The sequence below is a fragment of the Zootoca vivipara genome, chromosome 2 (genome assembly GCF_965207765.1).
Source record: "Zootoca vivipara chromosome 2, rZooViv2.hap1.1, whole genome shotgun sequence".
Lineage (NCBI taxonomy): Eukaryota > Metazoa > Chordata > Lepidosauria > Squamata > Lacertidae > Zootoca > Zootoca vivipara.
In genome coordinates this window covers 42,365,414-42,388,236 of record NC_142584.1, presented here as the reverse complement: position 1 = coordinate 42,388,236, position 22,823 = coordinate 42,365,414, and the positions used below count along the sequence as shown (strand labels likewise).

The 22,823-nt window shown below is 40.2% G+C and overlaps 1 protein-coding gene across 1 annotated transcript in view; it reads right to left on the bottom strand.

Annotated features, from left to right (window-relative positions):
• Nucleotides 1–1,756: 1,756 nt before the first annotated feature.
• GABRG2 (gamma-aminobutyric acid type A receptor subunit gamma2) overlaps nucleotides 1,757–22,823 on the bottom strand; it is a 73,062-nt gene continuing 51,995 nt past the window's right edge. Inside the window, exons 7-10 of the mRNA XM_088661743.1 lie at nucleotides 7,349–7,501; nucleotides 6,067–6,272; nucleotides 4,353–4,376; nucleotides 1,757–2,912 (exon numbers count right to left, since the gene is read on the bottom strand). Of these exons, the coding sequence (XP_088517869.1) occupies nucleotides 2,637–2,912; nucleotides 4,353–4,376; nucleotides 6,067–6,272; nucleotides 7,349–7,501 (659 nt within the window). The 3' untranslated portion in view covers nucleotides 1,757–2,636. The remainder of the gene's footprint in view (nucleotides 2,913–4,352; nucleotides 4,377–6,066; nucleotides 6,273–7,348; nucleotides 7,502–22,823) is intronic.

Here is a 22,823-nt window from a genome sequence, read left to right as displayed (position 1 = left end):
AATTTCCCTTAGGGAAGCTGTCCAATATTACTGATCTTGTTAAGAATCACTGTTAGGTTTCCAAGATGCACTGTTCCTTTGGAGGAAAAAAAATCATTCTTAGGAGAGCACAAGAAATTCAACGAAATATAGGAGAGAGATGAATAACAATGCAATAGCATTTGTATATGCTATATATGATATTAGCTATTGCTCTATCTTCAGTGGTTCTGATGCTCCAAATGAAAACATCAACCATAAGTAAATAGTGGTGTGTGATGGAGATAATGTAAAACCACATACTGAAGTCATTTCGCACTCATTCCCTTTAGAACTTGGCTGGGTTCTTCCATATTTCCTTTACAGACACTACCTGTTATGACAAGCACTCTGTTTTTACTATGACCCTCCGTTGGGCAATGGCTTTTGCAGGACATTAGTCTCACAAACACTCCTTTACCTAAAGGGCTCTGCTGTGAATTAAATTTGTGCATGTGTAAGTTTTGGTATGTGCTGAACAAAAGTGGATATACATAACTTCATGGGGGAGTTGCCTAACTAAAAAATGTAGCTTTTTACAAGTACTTTGAATTCAGAAACACCATTGCTCTCTCTCGCACACATTGAAACACTTTTAGTGAAGTCAGGAACTAAAAACTACTGTGAGGTTGAGTGCAGCCATTTTATTGGAAAAAAAAACTATGGTTATGTGCATTTCCTTCTTTAAAACACATTAGACAAGGAGCAATTGATGATCAGGAGTTAGTTATAGCTTTCTATACATGTTTATTTCCAAAACTATACAGACATTGGAAAATTGTCCTTAGGTCTCTGTATTGGTCATCATTAATTCTGCAATGTTCTGCAATGATTATATATATATATATATATATATATATATATATATATATATATATATATATAATTATTCCCAGATGCAAACCTATTTGATATGAACGGGGGTTTTCAGATTGTGACAATAAAAAAAAGTTGGTTATATTTACATGTGCTTAACGTTGCATAATTGACCATTGTACAGGTGTTTTAAAACCATTAGCTACTGCTAAATGAATTTCAAGATTGACCCAAGTGGGTTTGGTTGTGTTGTTATTTGAATACACATGTGCTACACAGATATGGTTTATTAACAAAGACTCTCTCTCTCTCTTGGTGTCTCTCTCACTCCCCCCATCACCACTTTTGTGTTTTTGCTGTTCATTTACCTCTAAATTATGTTTTAGCTATGGATATACTCTATATCATCATCAACCAACTGGGGTGGAGGAATACCACTGACCCCACACAAACCCATGGTGAACAGTGGGACTATATACTGGCAAAAATGAAAATGTCCCAACATCCGCTTGGAAAGCAAATGTTTGCTGCATTTGTGACAAAGCAAATATAGCAAGAGCTATATTTGGCTCTGGTTTATTCAGATGGATCATGCATTTCAGCAAAATATTCTAGGTGCAAATGATCGTCATTCAGAGTAGGGAATGATCAGTTGACTGCAAACAAATGCTTCAGAAGACTGCAGCCAATCTTGTAGTACATAATAATTGTAGTTTCAGTTGCTATGGAGAAATGAGGAATAAAACAGCAGCAAACACCTGGAGCTAATCTATAGACTAAGATATTATTTATATTGGTCTTCCTGATGTGCTCTGTCTATGGATCATGTTATGTTCAACGTCTTAAGGCTTGTCTAACTTCTTACAGAAAGTGCTGTCTGTTCAAATCTTCCATGCATGAGGGAGAAGGCATTTCTGCCAGGAAAGAAAAAGATGATTTTAATCCATGTTTTTTCTGCTATAACAGCAAAGCCAGGGATATGAAATAAAATACAATATAGTATATGGTATCTTCGCTCCATTTATTTTGCTCCCCCCCCCCATGCGCTAGACCCAAGTACTACAAGGTAGTGAAATATTTACAACATTTGTACATGTGCTTTTAGGGAGGTCACCCAAAAGTTCTATTTTTATTTGGATGTAAAGAAAAGCTATTTTCCCCTAGACTAGTTACATCGATCCAAAGTGAGAGATGACTCTTCCAAAAGGAAAAGCCCACAGAGGACAAAGATATCACATATTTATAGTGAATGCTCACAAACTGAATGGTGTTTTTTTTTTTTTACCTTTTAACTGCTGCCACTGCATAATGCCCAAAATCCAATGGTCTGTGGGTCTTCTCCCTACGGTGCCTCTCAGATTCATTGGTATCGTATGCGATACTTGTTTGTTTTTTGCTTATCGAATTTCTTAAAATGTTGACTGATGGCATTCAAACTACAACAATTTCATGGTAGCCTTAGGGATATGATATTGGGCTATGGCACTAAAGAATTCAGACCACTTTAGAAGTTCAGAGTTCCATGATGTGCAATGGATTCCTAAGTGACCCAGGGCTGATCCACCTCCTGCACATGTCAGGGAATGCTCTGTGTGCATCAAGGAGCATGCACAGAGTATTCCCAGGCACTGAAGAGAATGGGATGCTTCTACTTGCAGGAAAGCCCACGAGTACGTTAAAATCCCCCTCAAGTGCACTACAGCCATTGGAGCGTGGGATCAGCTTGGATTCATACAGGTTACCCATCTCTCTAATAAATTCCAGGAGTAAGGCTCTTATCACCCAATTTCTTTTCTACTTGTTTAAAGGTAAAGGTAGGACACCCAGTAGACCAGATTAAACAAACAGAATGCAGTTGGGAAAAATATACGGGCGTATGAGTCCATTTTGGCAATGCGGATATGTATCCTTCCATGCCGCCAGGCTCCCGTTCGGCAATCCTCGAAGCAGCAGAAGAAACTTGCGCAGTCCTTGCCATCGAGACATTCATACCCATATTCTTCGTCCCGTTCTTGGAGGTGTGTGGCATTGTTCATTTGGATAGTAGCTGACCTGGGGCGGATATCGATTGTAGGTGCCTAGGACAAACGAGCAGCAAGAAGGGGCAGAGGGGAGAATGAGTGATTTGCTCGTTGCTACAACGTTCTGTTTCAACTAACATTTGGTCCATCAAAATTGGTTGCTCTGCATAATGGCAGAATGAGGGAGCCACAATGCTTAAATAAGTTACAATGATGAACCTTTAATCTGGAACTTACTCAAAGCAACAATTCAACGCTTACTCTTTAAATTCCCATTTTACTTAACAGCATCGGTTTGGAAGGGTTTAATTCCAAATAGGAATGCAGAATAAAAAGTGCTGAGATTTGTTTGTTATGTGACTGCTTTATATAAAAAGGCAATCACCATTCTCCCTCTCCCACCCCATATCACTATTAAGTGGGGTGTTTGAGAGCTAATTTTAAATGCAGAATTCTTGAAAAATAATGCTTTATGTTCCTGCATGGCTAGGTAACTTAAATTGGTTAAGGGGAAGAGGGTGCCACATAAGAATTACTTGAATATAGATTAGGTGGGGCTCTATAATGATCTCTGATATGAAGCATTTGTGACAACATGCAGCTCTGGATTAACAATGGTCCATTGACTAAAAGCTTCATAATGTCAACACAGTATACAGCAGCTGTACATGTAGAATCACTTGAATCATGTTTTACTGACAAACTCTTTTGATCCTTTGGTGAACATACTGCACGAAACAGCAGCTGGCACACAAATGATCAAAAAGAGTGAATTGTTAAAATTTAGGCTGGAGTCAGAAAATTGTTTGAAACAAAGTGAAATTATAATTTTAATAAAGATCTGATTTAGGCTCCCACCTGCCTTTTTTTTTTGAAAAAAATATCACCCAGAAGAATTAAGTATCTGCATTTCAGAATGAGGAATATTTGAAGTTGTTATACAGCTACCTGTATTTGCCATTTTGGATAGCAAATGATCTGAAGAGCTGGGGACAGCATTGACTTTAAGCAATTTATACCCTTTCAAAACTCTGAGAGTTTGCGTAAGAACAATATTGGCACCATTCCAATGACATCTGATTGTTCAGTGCAGATCTTTGAGATTTGAAGCTTGCATCGCTTTAAATGAGATCATTAAGAGTCAGAACTGAGTTCTAAAAGGGTTTTTGTGGATTCTTGGTGTAGCTAGTGGATTGGATCCCATGAATAACTAAAAAAGAGAGCAGCACAAACGCTTTGGATATACTACTAGGCTCTCTTCATGCATGCGATCCAAACATGTTAAAATCATTGAACTTATCATAAGTTCAAAACAGTAGTGAATTAGTGTTTGGGCTGCTGAATCAACTTCATGTTAATATCTACGATTAGACATTCTACTTCACTGCAAGGTTGCTTCAAGTAGAATGCATCAATATCTAACAAGCCTTTATTGAAGCTATAGTTGTTCAATTCAGCAGTCACATGCAGTGGATTTCTATACCAAAAATATTATACCTTGAATGAAAACATCCGAAGAAGCTTTGGTTTTGTAGACAGAAAAAGAAAGAATCAGAGGTTTTTAAATTAAAGAGAGGTAGAGAGGGGGGAAAGGAGACAAAAAAGTAGCATAAATTAAAGTTACTTTTCTAAACTATAGCAAGTCAAAAGAAACAGAAATAGAAAAAGGATTTAAGATAGAATTTTCTATAAGAACTTTAAAAGCGATTAACATGTAAAGAAGGATCTGAGTTAACAAAACTTGGAAATCCAATTTAAAATAGATTGACAGTTCAGGGTTCTGTGGTTTGTTCTGAGTTATTTCCATGGATAGGCAAACATACTGTGAGTCAGACAGTCAAATACTACCAATTTCTTTTCTGCTCCTCTAACTAAGGGGAAAGACCCTCTAGACTTGAGTAGACACTGTTCTTCCTCAAGGCCTATAGGCATTAGTTTCTACCCTTTTACCTTCCTAGTTCACAATATGGCGAACAAGGATTGCGGATTGTAAAAGTATCTCTTGGTTCTTACACTATTTAAGAGATTTATATATTGCCCTTCATCAATGATTTCAATGCAGATTACACAAATTAAGACAACAGCATTAAAAGGGCAGAGGGACAGCATTGTGCTAATAGAACACCCTATAAAATAAATAACTTATAATATTAAGTGGTGGAAAAGAGAGAAGGGAGAAAATACAGGCAGTAAAAAAGAAAAGAGATGGGAATAAAGTGGCAGGGGGAAGAGATACAAGAAGAAACCATTCATATTTTGAAATTCAGATTAGTAATGTCCATACTCTCGACCTTCCTTCTGTCCTTAAGGCAATGCTTCTAGGATTCAACAGGTTTATAGGATCAGCGAGGAGACTTCTATGGGTACAGGTAGATCATCTTGAGGTAACCTCCCTGCTGCCATCTTTCAATATTAGTAAAGAGTCCAAGGACACCCATAAAGGCAGTGGGTCACATCCTTCAGATGCCGCACATTACAGGCCTGCCTTCTAACCACCACCACCCATGTACCTGTAGACACAATTCCAAAAGGCTACTCCTGTCAGAAGCTGTGGTGTGCCTTGGTGGGAACTGGAACAATACAAACACACATCTATTGTCTTGATTTGCCCTGCTATTTTCAATCAACCAGAACTATTCTCTGTAGCTGGGCTACAAAGCAGTTTGACCGCAGCCTCAGAGTTCATGAGCCCACCACCAAATGACCTAGTTGTAGAAAATACATGCTCAAAATGAGAGGGGCCATTATTCCAGGCAGATTAATTTAAATGTTACATGCAGCCCAATCCTGTGCTGGAATTCAATGCAGCTTGCTCCCCACAAAGTGTACCTAGGATTTCGTTTGTTTTCGTGATTACAGCAATTAAACACAACAGAAGATATGAATAGGAACAGAAAATGGACCAAATAAAAGTGGTTGATTCTCTTGTCACTAACAGTTAAGTTTGCTTTAACTGTAAGACTTGCAGTGGACCAGTGTAGCTATTTGTCAGATTTTGTCACTTTTTGTCTTGATATATTTGGTACTCTTCTGGAATCTGGCTACCAAAGCCATAAAGGATCATGTGAACCTGATCAGCCATTTCCTGGTCATCAAGCAAACCTCCTATGGTTTCCACTTCTAATAAAGCTACAGGACAACAAAATGCTCATTTCTGGGAAACATAATTAAAATGTGGGTTATCAGTTGGTATAGTAATAAAAATACATACAGGGTTTTTCTTCTTTTTGTCTTTATCCTTGCTTGGCTTTCTGTTACTGACAAAATAGTGAAGAGTCCCATACTCCACCAGGGCAGAAAAAACAAAAATAAAGCAAACTGATACAAAAAGATCCATTGCTGTCACATAAGAGACCTTGGGGAGGGATTTGCGAGCGATGGTGCTGAGGGTGGTCATTGTCAGGACAGTTGTGATACCTAGGAAGGGAACAGAAAATACATTACAACTTAAAGGATCTCCCTTGCATAGAGGAGCTCTGTGTATATATGGCAGGAGCAGAAGGCCCTTTCACACAACTGCTGAATGCACAACACCACAACCCTCTCCCATATGCTTCAACACATGAGGCATTCCTTGTACTGTTTAATTCCACATTAACATTCAGCTCCTTCATTGTGAGTCCCTATGGACCTCTCCTGGTTTCTGTGGGATTATAACAATCAGCGTTACAATCAAGTTCCCTCAATATGGTCAGAAATGTGCTTATATAAGCCAATAAACTGTGAGGTTCCCCTGAGAAATGCAAGCAAAGGTCTCGGTGCTTCAGGATGAGGTGAGCAATGCATCATAATAATACCCTTGGGTTGCATGCTGCCTCTCTCCCCGGGCATCTCCAAAGTGTTTACAGATATTGATTAACTGAGCTTACAAATAGGCCTCTTTCAGTTAAGATCTATGTAGGACCACTGGTCCATGTAAACATTTCACTTGAGTGTGCTTCAAGGGATAAGGAGTGTCACAATATTGTAAATGGCAATGTTTATGACACTGGGCAGCATTTGCGCATAGCAGTGTTTGAACTAAAAGTGCTGGATTTCCCATTTCAGTTGCACAGAAGGCTGCAGTTACATCAGCTTCAACTGTTCCATTACTCCTGTTAAGTATCAAATGTTGGCTGTCCTTTCGTGACATGGAGCTACTGTATCCATAGACAAAGTAGAGGGCCCAATTTCATGAAGTAGAAAAGTTAGGCCTAGAAACATTGAGATTCTCTAAAGGTCATTTTAATTATAGTGAAACACCATGGAAATAATTTTGTTCACTACAATAACGTGAAATAAAGCAGGCCTTCCAATCATACCGTGGGATGCCACTGTTACATTCCAGTAACATAAACTTTAATGGGGGAAAGTGCCTATAAGCAGTTTTCAGAATGTATGAATTGACCCCAGATCCTGCCAGTTTGGATCCGTGTACACAGGGAATGGCCAGTGTAGAACTAAATGCGTTTTAGGAACACAAACAAACAGAATAAAGAGAAGCCACGACCTACCCAAAGATGTTCTGGCTGGGACGGCATCCTTATTAATCCAGAAAGAGACCCAAGATAGCACTACGATGAGTGTGCAAGGGATGTAAGTCTGAATGGTGAAGTAGCCCATCCTTCTGCTTAGATCAAAGTAGACTGCCATGACCACATAATCTCCTGTAAAATATGTTATGGAAGGTGATAGGGCTTGGGATGTAATAGTCATTCGTCAGCCATGTTTTTTCTGTAATTTTCACCGGATGGTATTCAATTACGTAAGTTTTATTCAGAGTAAACATATTGAAATTCATGAATCTAATTAATCATGTTCATTAAATCCAATGGAGTATAGCCTGGTTTAATGTCACCAACTGTGTTCAGTGAGGGTTATTCCCAGGTAAATCTGCAAAGGTGTTCAGCCCACCCCAGGAAAGGCCCTACTGTTGAACACCACAGAAAAGATTCACAACTCATGCTTTCTTCAAGGTAAAACTAAAGGTAGTGCTTTCTTGACTGGAAGGAATGCAGTGAAACTTCTTTGAGGTTACTGTGCTGTGCTTGATACAATACAGCACAGTACAATAAAGCAACATGCTTGCCTCATGTCAGAACACACAGCAAATGTTAATTCATTAGAATTATTTTAATAATAAACTTCCCGGCTTTGGGCACTGACGTTCGGCTTGCCTGCTGTTCAACTATAGAACCCAGATAATTGCATAGCACCATAGCAATCATAGTCCAAATTTACTACAACAAAATATTTGCATTTAACTTTGTTCAGTGCATGTCACTGCCTTGATGATTTTTATTTACTTAAAAATGTTCTGCCGTTGCTTGCCACCACTGGGCTTTTTCCAAAGGACTCTGAGGATGTCTACTGAACTTATATTTGAGCCAACATTTATAGGATTACACAGTTAATTCATGGGTATATGAGTGAAAGTGAGAGAGATTGAGTAGGGGGTTGCCAAAAGGCTGGTTGGGATCTACTAGTAGCTCTCTGGGTGGTCTGAAGTAGATTGGCAAGGATTTCTGACTCCCACTTAAATAAAATGTTTAAATGAAGAAAATGGAGATAGGTAGGGAATAGATATAAAGAAATACAGGATGGGGAGAGTAACCAGGACTAAACAAAAATATGTGGGAGCATGTAAACTCAAATTACTTTTGGTACTCAGAATGAATTCCTGGGTTCTGAACGCTGTAATTTGGTGTGTCTTTCTTTCCCCACCACCACCTGGCTGCCATTGGTGGATCTCAAGGCTCTAGTAAAACATGAAGTAGATCCCACAAGCCTGAAATCTGCCAGCCCCCAAGATAGAGCATAGCGCAATACAGAGAATGTGAATCACACTTAAGGTTTATTAAATTACCTAACATTAGTTTTTCTAGTGGATTTCAATGGGACTTCCCGAAGCTTCCCTCAGAAACACTGCACTCTGAAATTAACAACACAAGCTCCCATGGGAAATTGAGTTTTCCTGCTCCATGAATTAGTCACATTGAGCCTTAAGCTCATATGCCCCCTTTCTCTCTTCTCTTCTCTTCTCTTCTCTCTTCTCTTCTCTTCTCTTCTCTTCCATACCAGAGGTGATTGGAAGCTCTCCTTTTAACTTCCATCTTTTATATCAGAAGTAGCTGCTTGTGGGCTCAATGTGTCCCCCAGGTTTTTAATGCCCCCCCAAGATCCCCCATAATTTGGCAATGCTGGCATACTTCTTAACAAACTGCTGTGCCTTCTCCACTTCAGACTTCTTTCCTTTTTAGTGTTAAAAGTCCCTCCCCAGACTGATTTTGTATGTGTGTGGGGATGTGTGTCTGCTTTCTTATATACATTACGGCACAATTATATGACATCTGAAGATGCGTCATCAGCACGTACAGACAGTGTAAAAAATCTGGGATATTCTGCAGAACCCAAGATGGGAGAGTCACAGGACATTGTGGTTCCAGGGCCACCCATGGAGTGGCTATAGCTATGGTGTTATGAAAAAACTCAAGCAGACAACAATCTGGATTAAAAATGGCCACAACCTTATTTATTCCAGATGTAGGTGGATTTTTGCTCAGGCATTGGGTGTATACCCATTCCAGCCTCCTACCAGAGGGCTGAATCTTTTCACAGTGTTGTGCCAAGGATTATGGGCCCCCCAAAATGGCAGTCTATGGATGTGTCCATCCTCAGGCTGCCACTGGAAGCTCTATGGCCCATCTACCCCACGTTTGGCTTTTGGAAAGGGATTTGCATCAAGACTAATGGGGTACACTGAATACGCCACTGGATAAGGTCTGGGTGATGCACCACTTCACCCAAAAGCTTGATGACTAGGATTCCACCCAATGCCTTAACCACCAAAAGTTGTGACCTTTTGCTATGGAGAGGGCAAAACCTCCAGATGGGCCAATCTCTCTGCAGGCAAATTCCTTCCTGGCTCCGAATATGGCAACCATAGCAAGTTCAGATGGCGCAAGGAGGCAAAAACATAGTTAAACAAGAAACCTAGGAAACAAATATGGTTAAACCAAAACCCTGGGAAGCAAGTTATAGTTAATATACATGATAAAACAAATGACCTAGTATGTAACAAAAGGCTAAAAGGGTAAAATTACAGGAACATGGGGAGGAGGGAGGGAGGGTTTGCTCTTCTGATGATTGTGCTGAAGGAGTCAGTGTCACCGGTGGACCAGAGCAGGAGAAACCAACTCACGAGGCTCTATCCACTAGTGGGATCCTGATTGGCTCATTTAAATACAGATTTTTGGCAGGCCGTCCTGCCCTGCAGTTCAGCCAGCTGAGGAAATTCCCAATGGCTGGTTGAGATTGTGTGTGACAGCTGCCAGGGACAGCGGCCAATCCACGAGGGGCTGCAACAGTCAGCCCCCCAGGAGAAGGCAGAAGTGGCCATTCTCTCCCAGTGATTCCCTGAAGGGTCCTGAGAGAGAAACAGTCCCAGGAGCTCCTACCAGAATCTCCCACTATCTAAAGGGGGCTTTGTGGAAGGCTGGGTACAGATGTAACCCTGAGAGGCTGCTGCACAGCAATGCCCATATATCTGCAACCCTGGAAGAAAAATACACATCAAAAATTTCTGGCCATCAAACCACCACTGTCACTGTTAAAAGAAAATAACCAATTAGAGTTAACCAACGAAACTTGCTTCTAATAGCAAGACTAGCATCTTAAATGTTCATTTAGCGAATGTGTACAAACATGAATAAAAATCTGGAATCAAGCTATTTAGATGGGCTCTGTTCAAAGGCAACAGGAGTTTGCACAGCCCAGACTGCTTTTCATGGGTTAGGAGTTTCCCTTGTTTGCTTCAGGAATAAATGGTGCCAGGACAACAGATGGATGGGGAAAGGAATGAAGAGAAATCTGTGATGCATGACCTAAATTGGTTCAAAGTTTCCCGTGTGGTTTATCAACTGTTCCTTAAGGACTGATCAAATGTTTAACAGCTGCAGTAAACATGGGTCACTGTTTAGATGATAACTAGTAGACACAATGTTATTGGCACAGTTGACAATGGCCACATGGCATGTAGAAACCCAGATATACACCAGCTGTCCTAACAAACCGTGCTCTTTACAGGGAGGAAAAGGGAATGATTTAGAGTGGACATTCTGCTTAAATTCAGGATTGGCTGAATTAAATGTGTTGTGGCAAAATATTCTTATTTTTTTAGGGGAGGTGAGGGATTAGTATCCTTTCCTCTTTCATTACAGTATCTTGCAGTATCTGCTAAGAATTTGAGCAAGTTTCTATTTCAAATGAGGAATCTTCAGCATTTGAACCTGCTGTGGTGCTTTATATAATCACTTGGTAATAGTAAGGCACCCAGCGTCTCTGAAATTGTACAACTGGCAACTGATGGCGCATCTTGTCAGTTATATAAGTAAGAAATCTGCCCACAATTAGCACAGGCCCCATGTATAGCATCATGAATTAGCTCTAACTACTCTGTCCTTTCCAAACATTCATTTCCATGCCACAATTAGAGTTTCACTACATAATGAAGTCAAGCACAGTTGCATCTTTAACAACGCTTGCTCCGGAGTTCATTTATGTCAGATTCTCTTTGGGATGAAGTTACCTGCTAGGAACTCCCAACTATATTTTATGACTGGTAATTCTGTATGTGTATCGTGCTAGTGAATGAGTCAGAGATGATCAAACATGTTCAATTCATGAGTGGGAAGTGCATGTAAGTCCCTATCTTGGTTCATCATATGGTCACAGAATCACAAATCAAATTGCTGTGGAATCCAATGGGGGCAGTGAAATGCTTTGTACTTAAGACTTAGTGGGCAGGGGTTATTTCAGAGAATCACTCTGATATGAAATGACATTTCATTTTTAAAAAAATAGTGTGACTTTTACTGCTTAAGTGCAATTAAGCATTTAGCATTTCACCACTGGTTGTAGCTCCATCCCATTAGAATTAAGGAGCAATTTATGTCTGTGCATTTTATTCCAATAGTAAATGTTATCTCTTCTGACATTGTGCTGGTACCATTCTTTAGTAAGTTATAACTCACCTCTAGTCACCCTTTAGAAGTAAGCTGACAGCTAGAGACCTACAGTTAAAATGCAACCTTACATCTATTACCAAAGGGTACAATACAGTCAGCAGCTCATTACATGCTCAGGAGGTCTATGACATCTCAGCATATCTTCTAAACCCACTTCAATGAGTGAATTAATGTTTCCTCTTTGCACATGATGAACTGATCCCTGGAAGGGAATATATGGAAGTGTACTGGGGGACTTGCTCACTTTAGCCTTCTATACTGTATATGCCTATGTAAGACACCACTTGTCAATCTTTGGAATGTAAATGTGAACAGTAAACATATATGCACACAATTCCCAAGAGTAGGTGCAGGGAATGTTTTTGTCATTTTAGTTCTGAAAGGCTTATAAAATGGCTGCTCTGCAAAATACAGCTTTTATATTTTACCAAAACTTTTAACATATAATATAGTTAACTGGGACATAATTAAATAAGTAAGCCGTTGTCATTTAGAAAAGTAGCACGGTGCCTATCTGGGGATTAGCAGAGACTTGTCAGGAAGATGTTTGGTATTTGGGATTAGCATCTATGTGAAGAGAAAGCACTGGTGGAGTAGACTGAAGTACCTCAGGAGGTACCATTACACACCAAAGTGTAAATAATCTGCAAATGAAGATGCAACTGCTTTCCTTTTATTTCCTCCTCAGTAAGCTACCACTGTGAAGGAGAAGCAATATGTTTTTTTTTCCATTTGAGCTGTTCAGACTGGTTGAAAGATTGGCTTTCCAATTAACCTGCAGAGTTCACTATTATACCAATAATATTCAAGGAAATCGCTCTGCGGTTGTGAATAAATGAGATTTTAGAACAGAAGCATTTCCTCTGCATGCAACCTAGGATGCAAAAACATCTTCCAAAACTGGAGCCAAAGTTCTGACAGTTCAAACTCCCAGTTCTTGTATCTTGTAAATGCTTTGGGAAAGCGTATACTCCATCTCACTCCCACACCTTCCATATCCCCTCATTGGACTTTCACTTCTGTGGTCCATTAGGATTAGTACCATGGGATGCATCTTGGAGAGAGTGATCCAAAATCAGATTCCACCTCTCCACCACTGTAGAAAATGTATGGCCCTTGTCCTACTGATGCTGGAGCATAAACATTGGTAAGGCTGAAAATGGATCATGCTGGCAAATGAACCTGAAAGATCCAATGCATTACCCCCCACCCCCGCAAAAGTGAAAACTACAAGAGCTACTGTAGATTATTCCCTTTGCTTCCAGTGGGAGGCAGATTTCTTGCTGCTGAAGGAAGGAAGGAAGGAAGGAAGGAAGGAAGGAAGGAGCAGCAAAGGAGTAATGGGGGGGGTATCCAGTGTGTTTTGGCCTCCCAGATCCTCCATCAGAGAATTTCAAATGCAGATGTTAAATCTCTTGTACTCAGTGGAAGGAAAGAGGAGACAGTAGAATAAGAGGTGGAATATTCTGTATTGAAAATCCCTGATGGAGGACATGAGAGGTCCCAAGTGCCTTGGATGTTAAGCTCTTACTCTGTCATGTTGCTTCTTGCTCCCATTCTTACCCCCTATTGCCTGGGGTTTTCCCCCCTTTTTTGTTACACTATTAAGAAAAGAGGAAAGGGTGGAGGGATGTAAGAGCTGCCCTCCACCTGCTGTTCCACTGTGGCAGCTCTGAATGAGGTGGAAGAACTGTCTTTGGTTTTTCAGCTCTCCTTCAATCCTAAGAGTACAGGCCTATGCCTGCTTATTAGGGAGGAAGTGTAAGTTTGTCCCCATTTCTTTTTCTTTCTTCGTGTCAATTTGCTAATTGTGGGATACACAGAGTACAGAAGACCTATTTGACCAAACACACTTTTGAACTCCCTGGCAAAGTGGAGTGTCAAATCAAATGTACTAAAGATATTTGATGAAGATAATTGTGTTATTGGCAAGACAGGTGGTAGAAACCCCTGAGCTCCAGCTTCTGCCCAACTCACAGCTTGTGGCAGCAAAGATCCCTAGAATTAGTGTCACCACAGAGTGAGAAGAGTCATGTAAAAGGCCAATGGCACAGACACAAATTACACAAGCAGGTTAATGCTTAGGATTCTACTTTGTCAACTCTCTTTCATGTCTCTTTAGATTGCCAGAGGTAGGATAAAAGCCAGCTCAAAACTCCTAAAAGCCTTCCATTCCCAGGGAGTTGGGAAAGGCAAGGCTCCTATGCATTTAATCTTTGATGTTTATATTTCCAGCTACTTTCAAAGTCAAGGGACAGTACTGCATAATAAAACTGGAAAAAATCCCTTCTAGCTCAGGGCACTGATCCTCAGAGAGGCTACAGATGTTAACAGATTCATTCTGCCTGAACCCACACCAGGAGAAATGCTTCTACAAGGAAGTGCCATTAGAAAGTACACTGCCATCAAGCTGGTAAGAAGGTCTCATAAGAAAAAAGCCAGGGGGATTCTGGGATGCAGACAAGATGAAAAGCTGTTTTATTGCTCAAGTTCTTCCCCCTCCCAAACACACACACACACACACAATTCCATGTTTTTTCAACTTCCACCCTTTAAATATTTCAGAGGACTGCATCACCATTTTTGCTGGAACATTTTGTTTTAAATTCCCCTTAGGAAAGTAATCTAAGCAAGTAAGCAACGAGAAAAACTTATCTCACTACAAGATTCTGGAGGGCAAAACAAAAGCAGCGCAGATCAAAAGCAGACTCTCTTGGAAGCTCAGTGTGATCAGTCAGGCTAATGGCATATGCATTTCAGGGCAGTTCAGCTTCAAAAGAAGCGGAATTTCAGACCAACTATAGGGACCTGGGGTGTTTGGGTGGGTGGAGGCTGGAAAGGAGGTGACTATGCACAATGTCCCTTCAAGGGAAAAGCACAAATGCAGCAAGATACAGCTTTGACTAATTCCAGACAAGCCATTTGCAACCCCTTTAAGGTCTAGCAGATGCTTGCTGGTATGCAGCTGGAGGAAAGCAGCTATAATTGGGTACTGCAGTCTTATATTGAATGGTGCATGTTATACTAATAAAAGAAAATACATGAACTTTCGGAACCTAAACTAGACACAATCTAACTGAAGAACGAAAGGCTATATGGAAAGTAAAAATAAGCCTCCCTATGGTCTCCCTGTCCCATTCTGGTGTTCAGGATACAGAGACATGTCTTGATTATTTTACTAATTATATACACAGATAGGTAGGGGAAGCACCCATATACATGATAAAAATGATCAGAGAACATTTTCCCTCTTGTTTATTTCAGGTACGGTTAACATTTGGGCCACCAAATAAACTTGCATTTTGCTTCATGCACAAATAAGCAACTATCCTGTACCACCTGAACAACAAGGGCAGGCAGTGACTGTTTAGCAACTGAACCAGTCAGAGAATGAGAGCAGTCAGAAATAGATATTTCAGGACCCTGGACAGGTCCTAGAGAAATAAAAGCGCTCTGCAACAAAAGCTTAAAAAACGAACAAACATCTTTTGGAACCTTAATTTGGAGCGAATTTTAAAAACCCATGAAATGTATCTTTACTGTATCATTATGCTTCTTATCACATTAGACTTTATCTGTCCTCCTCCATTAAAGTCCAAGCCTCTTGGGGGAGAAAGGAGAGAGAAACATCTGGATTTGATTGCTCAGTTTTCACCATCCATCCCCTGAATATTTGCTTTAAAAGTTTTGCCCCATTCCCACCAAAGTCTCCACATTTGAAACACACATTTGCTTGAACATTATATTTCAGTAGACACATACAGATGCCTTTTTTGAATGAAATATGTATTTATGAAATAAAATGTTACAATAAAAAGGACTTATATGTGATTAAGTAGCATTGCAGCTGAGTGAAGGAGTAATCAATACAATGCAGGAAACAAATAGCAAAGTATCTTCAGGGTCCTGAATTGTCCCACCCTGATGCCTAAGACAGGATGACAAGTTTATACTAAACTGTGAAATCAAGCTTGGCTGCAATTCTAACACCACTTACATGGGTGGTTAGGTATGGTTAGAATTGCAGCCATCAATGGCTTTGAGTTGGGCTGTTTTGCCTTTAAATTGCCACAATATGCTTTCTTGCTTTTGCTGCAAAAGACTACCAAGGCTACCCCTCTGGAAAAGCATTAACTTTAATTATAAAATAAATTTATCCTACTTTTCTAATGCACATGCATTGCTAGATACAAACCCAATGTCAAGTCACCCCTCAAGCCACCTTCTGAAAACCTCACATACAATTGAATGTGTCAACCCACAAAGCTTAAAACCCCGTCAGTTAGGGTTCCCCATTGTGTGGAAATGCCATTGAAGACAGCATCCTTAAAGTTCATGGGAGGAAGGGGGCATTTCTAAGTCATGACATAGCATACTTTCTCAGATGCATTTTGAGGTGAGAATGGAAGCAGATCACAGAAGAATCATTCTACTTTCCAATGGCAGGAAAAAACTGATTGTTTGTTTCTTTAAAAATGAAAAACACAGCTGACTTCATTACTCTCACCCCAGCTGACTTCATTACTCTCCCCCCTCCCACAGCTAAAACCATTACTCTCCCACCTCCCAAAGTGCCCCTGAAAGTTCTATGAATTTCTTCCTCCTGCACCAGATAGTGTAGAAGTGGATGCTCGTCAGCTAAGTTTTATTCAGAGTTGACCCACTGAAATTAATGAACTATGACTAAGCTGGGTCCTTTAATTTCAGTAGTTCTACACCAAGTAAAACAAAGCTGACTATCGCCCACTGTCTTCTGATCATCACAGGAAAGGGCTTGTGAGATTGGGAAGGTACTTTCTAACTATCCCTAGATAACATAATTTGCTGTGCAAATCGCTGCAACAGAAACACAGCTTTCAGGGCAGCTCCCTGGATTCTCTGCAGTAAGTAAGTAAGTAAGTAAGTAAGTAAGTAAGTAAGTAAAGCTGCATATTGCTCCTCTACAAACTGCCTGCATATGGGTTCCATTTGGGGTAAAGGTAAAGGGGCCCCTGACCATCAGGTCCAGTCGTGTCCGACTCTGGGGTTGCGGCGCTCATCTCGCTCTATAGGCCGAGGGAGCCAGCGTTTGTCCGCAGACAGCTTCCAGGTCATGTGGCCAGCATGATAAAGCTGCTTCTGGTTAACCTTCCCGCCGGAGCGGTCCCTATTTATCTACTTGCACTTTGATGTGCTTTCGAACTGCTAGGTGGGCAGGAGCTGGGACCGAGCAACAGGAGCTCACCCCGTTGCAGGGATTCGAACCGCCGACCTTCTGATCAGCAAGCCCTAGACTCTGTGGTTTAACCCACAGCGCCACCTGGGTCCCTTTGGGGTATGATGTACCAAACTGGATACTTAGCCTGTATGTTCACTCTGTTTTGAAGCCACACTCCCTAACCATCTCCATTCTCACCATAACTCTGCCAATAACCAGCCTAATAATAGTTTTCACATAATAGCTTACAAATATAGGGCACAGCCCATAGAGATTTTCTGGGATGCATCTGGTGAACTGGTTAGTTAATCCCACAGAGCTCTAACCAAGCTAGAAAACATCTTGCATTTTACAAAGGAATAATCCCAGCTCATTCCAAAATACCATTTCAGACAGTAAATGATTACATATTGTCTGCACTCTCAGCTGCAAATCATAGTTAATGCTTACATTTTACATTATTTTGTTCATTTTGTCAAACTAGCAAATGGCCTTATGAGTGCAGAGCACCATTTTTCATCCTCAATTATGGAAGACAGAGTTGCACAAAACAGCCAACTATTTTGTGGAATTTCAAATATCCAGAATATTCTGTTAACTAGAACATAATGGAACAACATTTTGACTTGAAGACGAGCCTTGAGGAGAAGACACTTCCTGATTTAGAGCAGTTTAACAGGAGGGATGTCCTACCAAGAGATGAGCAGATTTTCCCAGTTCTATCCCTTTACTGTGTCTGGTCTCTGTCATGTGCTCCATTGCTCTTGAATTCTTATTCCATTAAGATAATATATATACCTAATTTTAGAATGGAAACATGCACAATTCATCTAAGTTATTTCAGGCATTTGCATTCCCCGCTGTTACTAATATGCATGTACACATTCATTCTTTTAAAAGCTACCCTGCAATGCTCATGTGGTCATACGCACGACTATGAAGTTTGTGTTTTGTTTTATGAATGCACACAAGTGCTCTTGCACATTGGTCAAACAAAATCCATATTGACTCAATCATTCATACAAACACATCAAGACTGGATTTGGTGTTGTTTTATCAATGCAAGCCTGCACATATATCTTAAGGATGTGTACTGGGGGAAAATGATTATTTTCCTTTTGTGATTTTGGTCTTAAAATTATTATTTTTAATTTGTTCCTTTCGTTAAACTTTCACTTGTATTTAGCTAATTTGGAATTCATTTTTTGGACATCATTATTTTCAATGGAACACACACACACACACACACACACCATTTCCTTTTATTCATGGCATTTCAAAGCTGACTAGAACTACATTTGAAGGATTTAGATTACTTCTTCAGGGCATCACACCTGCAATTTATTAAAGAGAGATTAGATAAAGAGTCTCCATTTGAGATGCAATTTAAAATGGGGAGAATTCCAATAAGCTTTCTATTACATTAAATGGAGTCTAAACCAGACTAATGCTGCCTGTAACTTTGGAATTCTGTGCTCAACTACCATGAAAATTGAACGCATTATATTACTCCATAGGGGCATAACACTTGCCATGTTTCAAGAAGATCAGACAGGAGTCATCCATGTCGAAGGCTAGGAAAAAATAACACCTTTAAAAATTCTCTGAACTTGATTCTGGGGTCCAAAGATCATTAATTAGTCTGCTTATAATCCTTTAAAATGTTCTTTGAACTGGCATGGGTGTGTAACTTTGGAGTTTTGCATTCAAATCCATGACAATTTTAGGGATTTTAGTATTTCCTCTTGGTATCTGACCTGCCAAGTTTTGAAAAGACTGGAAATAGGGTACCAATCTTATGAGCAAAGGAACAGAACGAAGAAGAGTTTTCTTTTTTAAAGCAAGAAAGCACTATATTGCGAGAGACCTAAGCCCTCGCAAACTTCTAGTAGGTTGATACAGGGGCAAGGAACAGGGAGAAAGGTTCTGAGGTGGGGGATGCAGAAGAGCACTAATTAGATGACTGGAGACTTATGGGTCTCCATGAGACAAATGCTTTGCTGGTGCAAACTGGAGGACAACTTCCCTGTCGGTTTTAGAGCTCGCCAAATGTCTCCCCCGTTTCCCATGTGAACTTCGATGCAGTGTTTCACCTTTTAAAAACTGCCAAGAAATACAATGCAGTAAAAATCTTAAATCAGAAACAAAATAATTCCAAAAGAAATAATTTTATAATTTCAGTAATATAAATACTATATGTTATCTGAATTAATAGAAATAGAAATTACTTTTGATTACTTTTATTTGAATTTCTTAAGTCTGAATTAAATACAAACTAGGCTCTTTTATATCCTCTACCCGTAATAAACAAATACAACCCTAGCTTTATACATCAGTTATATACACATATTGAATGTAGATGTGATAAAGACACAAATGAAAAGAAGAAATGGAATGCTTCAACCAAGTGTGTAGAGGTACGAAGTTGCCCCCCAGATTCAGGAGGTCCAGCACATGTGACATGTGTGTGATGTCAAGCATGCGATGCATGCAAGACATCATGTGATCTGGAGGAAGATGGCATTCTGGAGGAGCTGGCCACTGAAGCTGTGACACACATCACATCATGGTTTCCCCCACCTGTCTTGTCAATAACACCACTATCTTCATTAACACTGAGGGGGGCAGGCCCCTTCCAACAAATATTGAGAAGGCCAAAAAATACCTGCCATGAAGTAGTGTAGCAGTTATATCCTCCACCCCATCCAACCAGTTTCTCTAGGCTAGGCAGCATATTACAGCTTCTTATGCTCCCTATGTGACACAAGCTGTAGTATTTCAGCTTAACTCAAACAGGTAAAATGTTATTAATATGTAAAAACCCCTCAAGGACTTCATAACAATCCTATATAGCTGCCATTTGACTCTAATCATGATGCTCTTTGCCTAGAATGATAAGAAAACGCTTATCTAATGGTTCACATCTTATATAGCAGATTTAAAGATTTCAAAATATGAAAAAGCCTTTTTACGATCACTTTAGGGAAAGTGCTATGTGCTGCAAATAATTCATTTAACCAAAGCAAGAAGAACCATCTCTTAAATGTAAGTTGAGAACAGAGCACACACAAATCTTATTGCAAGGGGTGTCTACTGCATGGCATTCTTTTTTAAGGCTGGAAATTAAAATGTTCCAAAAGCAAAGCCAGCTGCTGTGCGGAATTTTGCAACACATCTCCAAAGAATGGAAGGTAACAGCATGAGCAAGGGCAGACCTAAAGGGAAGGGAAGCACCTGGGGATATAGTCTGTCTGCACACTACAATACCTATTTGGGTTTCAATCAACCCTTCTGCGCCCATTTAGCATTCAGTAATTTATAGTCTTGGGCAATCTGGGTCTTTCAATATCCCTAGTTCACCTGACAACAGATTTTTTCACAGCATTGTTTCATCCAATCATATACGTGACTTGAACTAGTAATAATTATGATAATATTAATAGTGACAGCTCAACCTGCAACCTAGTTATGCCAGTGTAAAAGTATTGAAAACGTTTTGGTTCTAGTCACCTAAATAAACTGAATCTCGGGTAGCTCAGTTGGTAGAGCATAATCTTCTTAATCTCTGAGTTATAGGTTCAAGCACCATGTTGTGCAAAAGATTACTGCATTGCAGGGTCTTGGACGAGATGACCCTTGGGGTCCCTTCCAACCCTACAATTCTATGCTTTTCTCTCTCTCTCACACACACACACACACACACACACACACACACACACCATTGATTTAACTAGATTGTGGACTAGGTTGTTCATGTAACTGAGGATCCTATTCCTCTGCTTCCCATTCAGCCTTGCTCTCAATTAAAGCTCCTCATTACAGTTGATGGGCAGCAAGAAGGGCCTTGGCGTATTAGCTAAGTAGGTTACCAAAATGCTATATAACAACATGAAGTTGAGAAGCTGGCAACTGCAGTTACATTGTGAAAGGATTTAATTGGGCAAGAACAGCCTTGGAGGCATCTGTGTTTATTATGGAGGACATATATATGCCAGAAGCCAATCTCTCTCTCTTTCTGGGTTTTTTCAGCAGTATCTCTTCACCCTGAACTGCCTAGAAGTATTCCAGCTGATTTTCTGTTCCGAATCAAAATGTGACATTTTGGTTACGACCTGAGCCCTGTCCAGCAGTTCAAAGCATATTCAATTAATGCACCTAGGAAAACCCAATTCTGTTCAGAAACTTTTAATATTTGGATGGATTCCCTACGTTCAGATGTACAAAGGGCGGAGGCGTGGAGCTCCATCCAGGCTGTCAAGGAATGGGGTAGGGGCGCACTGTGGCTTGCCCTCACCTCTCACATGAGTTGGTTACACACTGTGTTACCTAAAATAAGGAAAGGTATGAAAAGGAAGAAAACAGAAGACCTATTTAAGATGCTCTCTTTCTTTGGGCAATCAAAATCACATGCGGGGGCTGGTAAGGCCTGTCCCATCTGCTGCGAAATCTTCAGATCTCTCCTTTATCCCTCCATGAGTTGGAGGGAAGTCCTCTGAAATAGAGGGCCAGCTAATGGAAGCTCCATCTGCAAGAGAGAACTCTGCCTAGTCAAAGACCCTCCATAAATACACCCTTCAGTCCTACAGTTCTGTGGTTCTACAAGAGCTGAAAAACAGGAGAGCTGACATGCCAAGGGCGGAAGAGCTTGCCAGCACACCCCTACTCTCCCTCACATGATTAAGTCAGCAGTGGGGAACCTCTGGTCCATGAAAATAAAGTATACTCCCCATTTGGCCTGTGAGGCCATTTTTGCCAAGCTGTGTCCACCTGCCCTATACAAGAGCCAATGAGGGACAGGCCAAGACCTGGCTCAGCTGAAAGGAGGTTTGCAGGCACCACCAATCAGCTGATTGGTGGTGCCAGCAAAGCCCTGAGCATTGGGCTACATGAGACCCAATGGTCAGCTGATTGGCGGGTCTTGCAGAGGCTGTGCGTTAGCCCTTACCTGGGAATAAGTCCCACTGATCTCCATCAGTGGGTTGTACCATTGTTGTCATAGATGTGCATCAGTGGTGATTGAACTTTTTTTGTTTTGTTTTAACTTTCTGTTCTTTTTAGGACAAATATTTTCTATCACCATTTGTTTTTATTACATCTATCTCCAGTTGCAGACTTTGGTAATAAAATTACAATGTATTTCTTTCCTGATATCACAACAGTTTAATGAAAATAGATCATTAGATTCAGTGATTCCAATAAAACAGGAGTGTGGGCTGTGAGAAATGCAATTTGCACAACATGTAATTTGATGAATGTGTCACAAAGTGTCATTAGTACTTACAACATCACTTTTCCAACTGAGCCAGGACTAAGAATCTTGAGGTTCTTTAAGTTGCTTGTTTTAGGGTAAGATATTCTTAATGCATGCTCAGCTTGCAAAATTTGCTTTAAAAATGCAAATTAAAGGATAAAGCAGTCAAATACAGAAATGCTTATACCATCAGTATTTTAGTGAACATTTCTCTCAATATGCACATATTTGCAGCAATTTTGCATAATTTGCATAATATAATGCAGCTTTGGGTGTTATTTTTAATTAATATATGCATTTTCATCAACACTATGCCCAATATGTGCATTTTGTACAGTTTTTCGGTGGAAAATCAACAGCACAAAATTAAGAGAAGTATCAATTATAAAGGAAAGTTGGGTTTCAATTTGCATACATATTTTTCAGGAAGTTCAGTTGCCAAACCAAATTTCTCCCTTATCCCCACTGAGTGAACTTTACCACTGTCTGTACCAGCCTGCCAGGGAAATGGTACT